The following is a 14588-nucleotide window of genomic DNA, read 5'->3' as shown; positions in this document are numbered from 1 at the left end:
AATATAGAATGCACTGCTACTAAAATGAAGATACTGGCGCTAGAGTAATTTGTAAAACTGTTATGCAGTTTTTTAAATTCCATAATAAAGTGGAATTAATATTGGAGTTTGTTTCAGATGTGCCTTGCATCAGAGGAAGTAAAAGTGAGAGAACCCGGGAAGGCGAAGCCCGAAACAGCGAGGATTATCAAAGCATTGGAAGCATCTGAACAGATGAAAATTGAAGATCCAGAGAAAGCAAAAGTAAAAACAGAAAAATCTCAGAAGATGAGGGGACAAGACCATGAAAAGACAAAGACTGGAGTTTTAGGGGAGATGGCAGAGTGTATACATATTTCAGATCCAGCTTTGGACAGCATTACATTAGTTGGACATGACAGCACAACAGCAAAGGATCCTGCATGCTGTTCCCATGAGCTGACATCAGTAGCTGACATCAGCACTTTAGGATTAAGCAAGCCAGAAAAACTGAAGAAGAAAAAGAAGAAAAATAAAGTGGACCGGCAAGGACTTGAAAAGTGTACCCCTAAAAAGGCTTGCAAAAAGAGGCAGTCTTCCGAATCGGACATTGAGAGTGTCATTTATACTATTGAAGCAGTTGCAAAAGGGGACTGGGGGACAGAGAGATTTACAGAAATGTCCCATAAGAAAATTCGCCCTTCTTATGCCACGAAGGGGAATATTTTAGACACAAAGTCGCCAAAGAAGAAAGTAAAATCAAAAGAAAAAAGAGCACTGAAAGAAAAATGTTTAGAGACCACCAAAGAATCAAAGCCTCCTGATTTTGTTAGCATTAAAGATAACAAGGATGTACCGGGTGAAGTATCTGAAAACACATCAGATGTTCTAATCCCAACAGAGGTTGTAATATCACAGAGTTTACCAGATCAAGTTAAAATTGAGGACAATGACTGTAATAAAAAGGCAGAAATTTGTGGCTCAAGAAAATCTGAGAGAGCTTGCAAAGGTGCTCTGTACAAAACTCTGGTGTCAGAAGGCATGCTTACATCTCTGCGTTCCAATGTTGACAGAGGTATTTGACTTTTAAGATGTCTGTCTCAGAATTTAAAAAGCCACAAAACTGTAATTAATTTGTATTTATATTTCATTATTCAAAGGAGATTGATTAGTGCACCCCTATATAATTCCTTCTAGACTTTGGTAATAAGTCTGCCTTCAGTGAGCTTATTTCTATAATATGTTTCAGTGATAATAGAAAGTGGCTGCATATCTTCTGTCCATGTTTTTAATTACTTATTTATAACAGTTTAGATAGTGTCATGTGGTTTAAATGCAAGGCAAAGGCTTTTTCCATCTGGGACAAGAAGCTGGAGAGGCCAGCAGGTTCAAAACTATGGACATATTAAACTAATGATAAGCCATGTTTCCTGAACTTGGTCAAAGTTAAACAGGAAGGGAAGGAGGAAGGAACTTTTCTCCACCAAAATGTTCAATCACCTTGGTGATACTTAAAGCATAACTTCAAGAAGTGGTCTTTTAGGTGCACTGTTATAAACAACAGCTCTGTAGCTTTTGCTGTAGCAGCTAAAGCTATTTATGTCATCGATAACATTGGGCAGTATCCTAGCCTTCCCCACAAACTTTGCAATTCTGTAGCTATTAGAATGTAGCTATCCTTCATACCAGAGTAAGTAATTGGTCCTTAAGAGGGTTGTTCTTAATTTACATCCTAAATCCTCCTTTCACACTTCTACATCTTAATCAGAAAAGGAAACTCTTTCATACTACAGCAGTACCCCCTAAAACAAGGAAGGACATTTGCTATTATTTTAATTGTTGCTTATTAAGGCTGGAAACTGTACAAGTCAAAAAACAAAACAGCCACAACCATTTTATTAGATTATGGAACATATGCAAAAGTGTTCGAAGAATGCATTTATTTCTTTATTGGTTACAGTTCTATCTAACTTTTTTACTATGGACTCAGGATTTCAAGGTATTTTTCCACCCAGGGATTAATCAGCCCCATATCCTTAGCCTCAAGCATCCTGGAATCTGAATAAATCCTGCTGACCATCAGCTCAGACATGGATGGATTTTTCTGTCCAATTATAAACAGATGTGTTAGTACTAGCTTATCATTCTCAATACATAGAGATGAGAGGTGTCTACGTTTATACTCAATTTTTATTTGCATATCTGTTTATGTGGATCTCATTGGGGTTCTTAGAAATACTTACTGGGTTTTTTAAATATATAGATTTCCATTTGTAGGCGTAAGGTTTGTAGATATCTGGATGCATAGTAAAACCTTATATGAAGGCTGTCATGTAAAATGTTAAAAGTATAAATTATTAAACAATGAGCACTATGGATATATTTGTAATTCTAAGCAGATTATTTTCTTCTTTCATTCTGTAGTTCTAGGTGTGTATTTTATTCTATATTGTAGTATTAGTGCTAGTATTAATTTATTATACTACTTATATCAATTCATGGGGACTTGCTCAGAAATTGCAGTATTAAATAATGATTTGATGTAATGATTTTGTGAGTCCTAGCATAGTCTCTGATCAATATCTAGCTAGATGAATCAGTCATCTTACGTAGCATAAAGCAATATACTATGTTCCTAGTGTATCCCTGTTACAAAGTTTCTCACTAGTCTCCATGCACATTTTTTTTCCTTCTTCCTACTAACTTCCTTAGGGAAACGAAGCTCAGGAAAAGGTGGCAACTCTGATCAAGAAGGATGCTGGAATGAAGAAAATTGGGCATTCTCCCCAAGTGGGACAAGTGGGAACAAAAAATTAAAAAGGAGTAAGCCAAAGGAAGACATTGTTTTGGGGTAAGAGACATAATAAGCATTTAAGTATATAAATCACTTTCAGGATAGTCTGGAGATATTGGAGAAATGAAACCAGTTATCTTGTTCAGCTGTGCAATTTTTTGTTACTTATGGTTATCAGTTTTTTTTAAACCAAGAAAGGATAGATACAAATAGTGATAAATTTAAACTTATGCCCATATATATGAAAGTAAAACCAATTGATTCAGTGGTCCTTTGATCATTTAGAACTTTGAATATTATACTATTAGCACAGCAGTTACTAAGAAATTTAATTACGTTGTCAGAGTTCCATCTGAAAGGCGATTTGTGGAAACAATTGCCAGACTATCTGGTCAGGATGCCTTTGATTTGCAAAATTTAGGTTTGAACCACAAGTCAAACCAAAGTGAACTGTTTTCAGATAGATACATAGATACATGCATGCATGCATACATGTATATTGTATCTACTCACAGATAAGCCAAAAATTTTAGGTTTTAAAATATACCCCCAAAATTGGGTTTGTCTTATCCACAGATGGGCTTATCTGTGAGTATATATGGTAATACTTTTTTAAAGTACCTGTATATACTTGTGCATCAGCTGGTCCTAGAATTTTCAACTAAAATACTATGAAAAATGTGCTGCCCGCACATAAGCTAATTGTGAAAATTAAAACAGAAACATTTTGAGGGTCAGCTTATCCATGGGTGGTACGTTTTTTCATGGTGTTTTGATTAAAAATTCAAGGGTCAGCTTACCCTGAGCTGGGTAATAAGTGCATGGGCTTATTTGCAAGTATATACAGTACATACTGTATATTAACAGCGCAAGTCATGGAAAATCATTTGTGCGCAGCCTATACATGCAAAACTGCCTTGAACAGGAGCAAATCCTAATATTGCTTGATGGATGGGTCACCTCATTGATGACCTATAGCAGCGCAAGGGTAAGACAGTGCAACCATACTGGTCCCGCTGGACCTTTTGGTCGCTTTTTATACCATTAGCCATAGTATGTTTCTGGATCACCAATGAGGGTTGGAAATGACTCTTCTTTGGTGGTTCTACTTCTTCATGAGTGGATGGTTCCAGACAGTGTGTAGGGGAGGTCGAGCTCTGGGGCACTCTAGCACATGGTGCCACAGGGCTTGACCATCTCCCCTATTTTATTTTATATCTACATAAGATCTTAAAATCGACATTATTTTAATCTGTTTGATTGTCTACTTTCCCATCTTTAGCTTAGCAAAGCTGGAAGAAGAATTTGAGAAAAAGTTCAATAGCCTTCCTCAATATAGTCCAATCACATTTGATCGTAAAAATGCCTCTTTACCGAGAAAGAAGAAGAAAGTTGGCAATTACGCTGCAGACCAAACAAAATCTAACAAAGGTAAGCACTTGTAGCAGTGGAAGCTTACTTCCTTGAAGCCACCTTTTTATGTTAGAAGATTTTATGCTCTTTATTTAAGCATGAAGGCAGATGAGAGAATGTCAGAAATTTTGCATATTCTTTTCTTGCTTTTCCACTGGCATGCCAGAGGGCTAGAAAAGACAAATCTCTAGAATCCATGGCTGATTTGTTTAATACATTTCTGTTTTATATTTCATTACTTGATACTTTACAAGTTACTGCTTTTTTGTCCTAGAGTGAGGACCTAAGATAAGCCTCTTAGGTGGCTTGAACGAGCCTTTACCTTTCATTTTGATAATTTGTGAAGCATAAACCAATTTGGATGTATGAAGATTCATGAAATAATACTATAAAGAGTTTAACCACGTGAAATATAGTGCAGCAAAAATTAATCGGGACTAAGTATGATATCTGTAGAACTAGGGATTCTTCCACATTAGAGGTCTGTAATACTGCTGAGTCATTGCTTTCCTACTAGTCAGCTAGAAACTATGTTTCTTCATTCTTTTCTCATTCAGCTGGAATCCTGAGTGCTTATTATGTGCAAAACAGATGGTTGTAAACAAATTGGTTAATTAAGTTATTTTTAATGTTTTTAATATTAAGTACACTGCTTCATGTGATATTTAATATAGTACTGTGTTATCAAGCAGTGTCCCCACTGCTAAGATATTTCTATAACTACTCATAAATGAGCTTTACTTTCTGCAAATGTAATTAAAAGCTTCCTTCTGAGCGAGAAGAAACCAGTTACTTAATGCCACCACAATACCAAGGTGGAAAAAAAATAAACAATTATAAATTAAGTCTGGAAAAACATTGAGAAACCTAAATGATCTGCCTGCAGATAAAAGCTTTGACTCAATGAAATAATTAAATAATACGGTAGTTGACTCTTTTAACCCTCTTTGAAAGTAGATATTTTCTCCATAGCTTCTTATATTACTTTAGAATTTGCTAAAGGATCTGTGTGGTGTATTTTGCTAACAGTTGAAGTGGCTTGTTCCATTGCAACTGTATTCTAGCCCCAGTGAGGTGTCAGGGAAAAATAACAGCTCTATGTCTCTTCTAAACGTTCCAGAGTCTGTGGTAATACAAGAACCTTTGGTTGGGAGTCAGAAGAGAAAAGCAAGGAAAACCAAGATCACACATCTGGTCCGGACAGCAGATGGTCGAGTTTCACCAGCAGGGCAGGGTCTGGGTAAGTAAGTATACGACTGATTTTCTTTGGATACTACTGTAAATTCATTCTTGACTCAAATTTCTTTGCAAGTTCCAGGAATCATAGAAACAAAAAAAAAAAGGAAAGGCAAAAGTATAGTTTTGTAAATTAGCTATTAGTTACTTAAAAAAAACTAGTACAAGTGAATATATCTTGTTATATGTTACAGAGTTTCAGAACTGAGTAGGGTGGGAAGAATTTTAAAAAATCACATGTATTTAAGAAATAACTTAACTTGAAAAATTGCACTAGACCATTCTAAGCTACCCTCATATTTTTGTCACAATGTCAAAGTTCCTGGTACAAAGATTTCTGGAAATGTAATTTTCTAGAATTTCTTTTCCCTGGGGTTATGCCAGTGTTCTCTAGAAAGGCTAGAAAGAAATGAACCTGCTCTGAATTAAGCTAGGTTCATTAAATATATATCTATTTTATTTCTGTGTACACCATGAAAACTATGTACAATTGGATCATTTAATCTTTTGTGTCTTGTGACTAGATAGAATAGTTACATAGATAGCATAGAGCAAGTTCAGCTTGTAGCAACTGCATGGACAAATACCCACCATCCTTCCCTGTCTTCAGTAATAAATCATCCAAGGACACTTCAGTAATCTCTCTGATCTCATTCATCCATCTTATCTGTTGTTTTCCTCTTACTGTATATTTACCTCAATCTTGCCAAGGATAATCATTATTTTCTAGCCCATCATACACTTGCATTGCATGCATATCAATTAGTAAGCCTTTATCTGGGCCAGGTCTGATTCATTGGTTCTATTTGCAGCTCATATTCTTATTAACCATATCCAAATCCATAATTTAAAAGTAACTGTCTTCTTTGTTTTCACTTTTTTTCAGGATCCAGCTTTCACAGCTGGTCATTACCACTAGAAAGACAACTCCTTTAATTATTCAGATACTTGTTGTCATTGAAATGCTCTTATCTTTTGTTTAAATTTGTCATTATATTCCTTCCTAGGATAATCTAGGCTGCAAGTTTCAAAGGGTACTTCACTTCAACAAAGCTTCAAATGAAGGACCTTCTGAAACTTCCTTCACAAAGCAACATAATCCCCTTGCTTCTAAAGGAAAGATGCAACAACACCCACTTTGGAGCCTCTCTGAGCTTTTCATTCTATGGAAAAAGCTAAGAGGAGCCTTCTTAGACCAGCACTTAGAGGAGGCACACAAACACATACCAGGCTGAAGGCCACCCAGCTTGCACAGCATCATCTGCATGGTACAATGCCCACAGAATGACAGCCAGATTGCTGTCCCTCAGCTTGCACCAAAAATCATCTGGATCATTGGTTTCAGTGTGTGCTGCCAGTTATCCCAGAGTGCATACTGGAAGGGGCCAGCTGCACTCTGTCGCCTTGGAGACATAATGAGGAAGAGGCAAGTACTATGTTCTTAGCACTTGCCAAAAGCTCTGGCGGTGCCAGAGGGGAGGCACTGCTGGTTTCTTTACAACCACAGTAAGGGCAGTAGTATACATGTATAGCATTCTGGCTGAGGAGGATATGCTACTTGACTCTTCCCCAAAGTGACACGTCCTCCTCAGTCAGAACTGTTGACAAATATTACTCAGTGGATGATGAATAGGGAATTGGTTGGCAGGATTTGTTTTTCTGTTGTGTCTCTCCAAACTGGTTCGATTATAAAGAGGAAAAAAAAAACCTGAATAAGGCTTAACCTTTTGATCTCAGTGGTAAGGAGGATTGGACTGTATCAGAACAGTCTTTGCTATTTTGCTTCCTTTGCAGAAGAGAAATCAACAGGGAAACTGCAGAATACTCTTCAGAGACCATTAAGTACAGGGATGGAGTGCAGTGAGGAATCCTTGCTAAACAACGAACTGGAGGAAAGTCATAGTGTTACACCAGACATGCCATCTGTATCTGCGTTCTTCAGTCTAGCTGCTTTGGCGGAGGTAGCAGCAATGGAAAATGTGCACAGGTAGGTACTAGTTAAAAGGAACTATGCCTTGTAATATCTGTAACTGTGTCTGAAATCAAGCATCCAGATCAAGCAGTGTTTGAGCCTTAAGAAGCTAGGGTTACCTAGACATTTCATTTATACACACATCATACTATAAATGGTGTGCTACACTTAACGTCTTTACTATTTTATTCCCATAAGGGGAAAACATCTCTCTCTTTTCCCTTCTACAACACTTGCAGTTCCAAAAAAAAAACAGTCTACAAAGTCAAGGTACACTTAGGAAAGGCTTGGAATGTAGAATGCAGTGGGAAAGTGACATCTTCTTGCCCTAACTTCCTCTTTCAGTAGTCAGAAGTTTGGTTGCATATAGTATTTTCATGAATATTGAGATAATAGAATGACATTTGGTGCATATTGTTAAGTCATACTAGTTTAAACTCCACACCCATTTTTAAAAATGAAAAACGTAGGGCCTACAATGTTTGACGTGTTTTCAAAACTGAAATACTGAAATGAATATTTGCGTGTATGTACATTTATATTTTATGGTCATATATATATTTGTGTACATAAGTGTACATCTTCAGAAATTGATTTTGCACCTTTTTTAATTTAGTTTGCCAGAAAAGATTTTTTTAAAAAAATAAATACAATATTGTATCTCCTTTAATCACAAAAATAGCATTTTGAAATGTGATTTGTTTGTCAATAATATAATTATCTGAATTTAAAATATCAGTTTAATTTCAGTTGATGTTTTCTAAAATAGTGAGAGCGAGAGACAGAGGTGATAAAAATGTGCTCTACCACCTGTGCTTATAGATCAGCCTAAGTGACACCTTTGTGTCAACAAAATCATTCAGAACTTTGTTTGTTTCATTTTTACTTTTGCTTGTTTTTAACTTCCTTTTTGTGTTAAAGGTTCAGGCACTATTTCATTGCATTTTAAATTTCACCAAAATGAAATTTTGTACAAATGTATGGGAAACAATTCTAAAATACAAGCTTGATCATCCATGCCAACAGAAATAGGAAGGACTGTAAATTATTCAGCCACGATATCTGCCTTAAGAACTGAGTTCATGGAGTGAAAGCTATTGTGTATATGTTCAGGACATTCTGTTTTAAATTCAAAATTTAGCTTAAATTCAACTCCCATTTTCAGGGGGAAGAGGAAAAATGAAAAAAATAAGATCAAAATTATGAAAATGGCTTCTCAAAACTATGCCATATTTCCCAGATCTGGTGCCCTCCCAAAGTATAGGATTATCATATGCTTTCTACTTACTTACAATTCTGTGTATGTATATATTCCCAAACCTATTCTAGAAAAAATGCAAATCTTTCCGTATTTACCACTGTAAGCAAATTGAGAATACAGGATCTTCTTCAAGAAGATGTTATCTGCCAGATATCTGTATTTGCCAGGTTTCTGTTAGCTTTGTTCCTGGAGAAGTTGTATATCTGATTATAACAATGGAAGCCATCTTCTGAAATGAACTAAATACCAGGGACTCCCAGGAGCATGTCTGTAGCCAAGGCCAGACAGAAATTAAGATTCAGTCAGGAAACTGGTTCCAATACACAAGAACACAAGATATAGAGCTCAATGTATAGAGCAAGCTCTGAATTTAGCATTTTAGGGCCTTTATTAAATAGAGATGATATAGAGCCTCCCTCTTACTTTTAGTATCCTAATACTTGCAGCCTAATGTAGATGGTGAGGATGCTCCTGAAGATACTTCCAGAAACTTAATTGCCTGTGTGAGACCAGTTCATGTGAAATATGTGGAAAGAACTAAAAGTTGAGTATTGTTAGAGCAATAAACAACATTGTACACAGTGACTTCCCAGACTTATCCTTTCTCTAGAACATGTATGAATGTGTGAGCTGCAAGTAAGCTAGGGCTTTTAGTTTGACAGAGATTGATAGTTCTCTGGGAAATGCTGTTTAAAAAACCCTAAGGCTCAGAGTTCCATATGCATGGGATATGTGTTAGAAATTTGAACCAGGCCCCCCAAATGATTAGGTTCCATTGAAACTATTGCTAAGGCAACTTAATTGGAGTCAAGTTTACTCTTCTGGCTGCCATTATGATGTTATTCTTGTATTCTTTTCAGTATTATTTGCACATATCTGCACATTCTCAACTTGCAGTAGCAGCAAGTGTTTAAAACTATATAGAAAAAAGGGTTAAAATAAACATGCAAGGAAAGCAGTCTGATACCCACCTTGGATGATTGGAGTATATTCTGTGAATATTGTGGGGTAAAGAGAAGGTGGAGAGATTATCTACAATATTTGGCAGCCAGAAGAGCTAAACTGTTAGCATACCTCTTTTCTTTTCCCTAGTTTGGTAGCACCTAGAGAAAGAATACAGCAGTTGTTCAGGGGAGGTTGTGGTCTGTAGGAGAGCTTCAGCCTTCAGTCCGTCCAGTGGGAGGAGATGGGCGGTGACACATTTGATTGATTGATTGATTGATTGATAAATAAATCCCTTTGGAAAATAAAACAATTTATATAAAACCCTAATTTTGTTGTTGTTGTAAAGGGAATTATGTCAGAATTAAGGAGAGGAAGTTACCATTTCTAACTACAGTGGAGTAAATTGGCCTTAATTTCCATATATCAAAAACTATTCCTGATAATTTGCACAGGCACTTGAGGTTCCTGATTTAAAAAAAAAAAAAGCAGCACCCTTTGATAGTTCTGTTGCTAGTAAAATTTTACAGAAGCAGGCTGAAAGAGGACACAAAAGCTGAGAAGAGCTGTTTTCTGAATACTCCTTCTGGTAGTGTTTATTCTATATCAGGCTTTACACTAAGAAAATTCTCAGATGTATTATCTAACATATTTGAAGCACACACAACTATGCCTTTTGTGTTCTGTTCATTCTGTTAGTGTGGTCACTTCCTTGGTGCGTTATGTTATCACTGAATTGAGTGGTAGGTTTATTAATGTGATTAGTGGGAGCTAGTGCAGATGAAATGCAAACTGAAGGCAGGGCTTCAGTTACCCCATTTCAGTATCCTGTATCTATAAATTAGTACTCTTCTCTTATTTTTGGAGGGGAAGTAGCACATGATCAGCATAATTTCTAAAATGAAAGAAATTACTTGGAAACCAAACTAATCATAGAATCATAAAATGTAATTATTGCAAATGATCTTAGAGATCATCAAGTCCAACCTCTTGCCCAATGCAGGAATCCAGTAGTAGAAGCCTTTTTTCCTAATCGCCAATATGGTAACAGTTTTACATCTGGAAACGGCAGGATTTTTTTGAGATTATCTTTTTTCTTTATCAGACCATCTGTAATTCAGAATTGTAACTTAGTTCTAACAAATTTAGTTAGAACAATTTACTCTTAACTAGTTGATTTAATTGGCATTTTGAATATAATTGATTATACAATGAAATCCTATTTTAACAGACTAATTGGAAGACGGTTGTTCTTTATTTAAAAAAATCTGTTGAATCTGAGAGTAAGGCTTCGTGGAAATTTAGTAATTTGTGTGATGACAATCACAGAAATGACACAAATTACATCATTTGTGTAATTTACAATTCACATAATATGCAAATGATTTAGTTTGTATCACACAGCTGATAGCATTTACATACTGACATCACACAAATGACATAAATCATAGTCCAAATTTGGTCTGCTGCATACAAAATCCATTGTATCGAGCTCCAGTAAAACACGTTTTTGCTATATTTTAGTGTTTCAGGTTAGAAAACTGGTATGTTCTCTGAGTTAACATTACATCTATTCTTCCTTTGTAGGAATCAGAGAACAGCACCTCTCCCCTGTGATGGACAGCCAAAAGAAATGTCTCAGGCTCCAGTGCTTATTTCCTGTGCTGACCAGTGAAGCTCCACCCTTTTGTAAAACATTGTGCTTTACCTAATATCCTAGCCTTGTCTTTACCAATGGATGGTAGTCAGTCCATGTGATGGAGGAACTCCTAGCCTGAAAATGAGTGGTTCATGTTCAGTGTGGCACAGGTTTCACTTATAGCTTGGGCCAGTTCCCTTTAGCTTGAGCCCAAAATTTACTATAAGGGTGATGTTATTTCTCTGTTACGGAACAGAAATGAAATATCCTGGAGCTTTGCTTTCATGGAAGGTTTTTAAAGTGGTAAATTCACGGTGACATGGAGGAGGCGAACTTTACTGTAGCTCACACAGCACCTGTTCTGTCAAAAGTAGTTTCATATGAAGCCTAGCTACTTTAAACAAAAGTACAGAGAGAGAAAGAAAGAAAGAAAGAAAAAGAAACTGACGCACTGCACTAGTTACTAGATAATCTTAGTCCTTTTTACATGAACATTTAAGTTCTAGGATGGTTTATATAATAGGTTATACCTACATTTATATTTAAGAGTGAATTTAAGAACTTGTTTGTAGACTCCCAAGAACGCATGGCAGGTGTACCATTGTTTGAGGTCTATGTGTGGCTATATGGCCAAGAAGTTCTGCACTTTTCTGAATTTGCCACCAGGGTGATAAGAGTTTTTGGCAAAAAAAATATTGACAGGCTTTATTGTGCTTTTTTAAAAAATTAAGCATAGAATAATGAGGAAGATTTACATTTAAAGCAAAGGTCTGGCCTACAGATAAGAGCAATGCTTACAGATTACTGATTTGTATTTCAAGTCTTGAAGATTTCATTTATTTTTGGACAGAAATCCAAAATGACTTAAGTTTAAAGCAGTGAAATGGGGAAGATACTATTAATATATTGTTCAGAAGTGACCTTAGTACTGCTTCACTCTTTTGGGGAAAAAAAAACTTTTCAGTTAACATACACACTGATGAATATATTTTACATTTTATGGACACTGGAATTGTCATAAATACTATGCACAGTCTTAATTGGCTTCATCAGTTTATGAAGTGCCAGTGGTAGTTTGGAATGGTAAAGTGCTGAGTATAGCGTAAGTAGATGATGACGGAGGAATAATGTTACAGAATTTAGGCCATCAAACAGACCATTTTTCAGTTTGTGTTGTCTTTATTCTGTGTTGCATCCTTTTCCCATCTATACATCTCTTGCCAGAGCAGGTTCCTAGAGTTTTTTATTATTATTGTTACTTTATGTTATTCCTTAATCACCTGTATATGCCAGTTTCCTATCGTTCAACACAACATGCAGCAGCATCTACACAAAACCCTTTCAAAAAGACCCCACTAATGGACTGCATGATATGAAACAATTGACAGGTGGTACTTTAACTTTTTGTCCAAGGCCCCAAGTACAGTAACTCAGCTGTTACATCAAGGAGGTGAACTTTGCACATGGCACCTGTGCACACAGTTCTCCATCTGTCTAGGGATGCACAAATGGAAGTTTCCTTCCACATATATACAGGCCCTGACTGGATCAGGGCAACAATACTCCTAGCAGCAACATTTTATTTTGCATTAGAATTTGACAAAAAATTACACATTCAATACAGGGTACTTCTTCCACAGCACAACATATTCCCCTATTATGATTTGCATCGTAGCACAAAGATTTAACCAAATGCTATTGATCAGACCCCAGCAATAATTTTCTACAAGTCTTGTCTCTGGTGGAATGTTGTGATAGTGTTTAGTTCAGTGAGACCCTTTTTTATTAATTAGGTCTCTCTGTGAGCGTTTACACAGTTTTATCAGGCCTGCTTAATTTATATGTGACAAAATAGTTGAAGAATGGGTTTTTTTCTTTTTCTTCTTTTTTTTTTTTGTAATTGGATTTAATAGCCATACAAAAAGTGACTCTTGAAACTTGCTTGGCTTAGCCTTTTATTATTCTAATCAGTGCATGTCTTTTCAGTGTCTGAATCAGAAACAACAAGCAGATCATATACTTTGTAATGATTGATGATAACAAAAATTGTCACTTCAGCCCATGTAAAAACAATCAAAAACTCATTCAAAGTTACAAATACTAAATATTGAAGAATAAAAAAAACAGTTTCAACAGGCATGAGAAAAAAAAACTTGTTAGAAAATTCAGGTAGAAGAAACTTCCACATGCTGCTGTAGCATGTGGAGCTATTTTAATAGTTCAATTTTGTTAATGTTTTCTAAATTATTTTAACAAAATAGAATGCTGCCATCATGCCATACTGTTGAGCATATATAGTGGTAGCTACAAGGAATATAAGACCATGTATTAGCTATGGCTCAAATATGTTAGTAGCTAAAATCCAAATATCTTATGGTGCAGCCTCTTCATCTTTACAGTGGTACTAACATACATAATCTATTGAACCCATTAGAATAGCTACATTTTGCAGAAGTACCACCATCTTTATGCCATTTTAAATTTCAATATTGTTCCTAAAATATTTCTTTATATTAATGGTACCTTTATAAAGGATGCAGAAAATTACCTTTTTCTAAGTAAATTAGTATCTTGATTACCTTTCTTTCCAAAACTTTGTTGACTATCCCTTAGACAAGGGACTGAATATGGGTCAATTTACTGAATATGAGTGTTTTCTGATGCTTATAAACCTTTCTGTAGATATGCTTAATTTTTAAGCGATTAGGCACCAAGAGTAGCAGAAATCCTGCAAAGCTTTATAGTTCATTAGGAGCACAACCTGCTTGAAGATTCTCTGCACTATCCTCATTGGAATGTAGGTATTGCACAGCTCCCATTCGTTTCACTGGGGGTTTTGCAGAAGAATATCCAGATAATTTGTGCCCTATGGTTTCTTTCTTTTTCTTGTTGTTGAATGACGTCTTCATTTTAGAGAGACTTGCTGAATTTATTAGAATGGGTATCCCTGATTTCAGAAAGAAAGAACATTTGTTAGCACAAAAAAAATGCAAAACCAACAATGTACTGTTAAATTACTTGTTTTTTTTTAATTTTTATTAATTTGTGTGTTTTTTTAAGAAATTGCATTTCTGTGATATGTATTTTCATATACCAGCAATGTCACTATCAACTTATGTCCATGAATTCATTCTGAGTAAGAAATGTTGCACCTTAACTATTTCAAAAAACCAAAATAATATATTCTCTACTTTGGTGTTTATTCCAGTATGTTGTATTATAGTTTATCAGGCCCATTCTAACTTAGCAAAGCTATCAGTATTTATGCATTTAACAATATCCTCTAGGTCTGAACCTGTGTATGTCTTTTTCTTTTACAAAAAAAAAATGTTTTTAAATAAGATAAACAACATATTCTACCCTCCTCTATGGT

General features: G+C 35.6%; 1 protein-coding gene across 3 annotated transcripts in view; it reads left to right on the top strand.

Annotated features, from left to right (window-relative positions):
• BBX (BBX high mobility group box domain containing) overlaps positions 1-11630 on the top strand; it is a 139510-nt gene extending 127880 nt beyond the window's left edge. For all 3 annotated transcript variants that reach the window (XM_063305580.1, XM_063305581.1, XM_063305579.1), the window contains 6 exons: positions 118-1033; positions 2671-2809; positions 4035-4183; positions 5286-5405; positions 7196-7388; positions 11164-11630. In XM_063305580.1, the coding sequence (XP_063161650.1) occupies positions 118-1033; positions 2671-2809; positions 4035-4183; positions 5286-5405; positions 7196-7388; positions 11164-11251 (1605 nt within the window). In that variant the 3' untranslated portion in view covers positions 11252-11630. The remainder of the gene's footprint in view (positions 1-117; positions 1034-2670; positions 2810-4034; positions 4184-5285; positions 5406-7195; positions 7389-11163) is intronic.
• Positions 11631-14588: the final 2958 nt, after the last annotated feature.

The sequence above is a fragment of the Candoia aspera genome, chromosome 5 (assembly GCF_035149785.1).
Source record: "Candoia aspera isolate rCanAsp1 chromosome 5, rCanAsp1.hap2, whole genome shotgun sequence".
Lineage (NCBI taxonomy): Eukaryota > Metazoa > Chordata > Lepidosauria > Squamata > Boidae > Candoia > Candoia aspera.
This window is presented reverse-complemented; position numbering and strand designations above follow the sequence as displayed.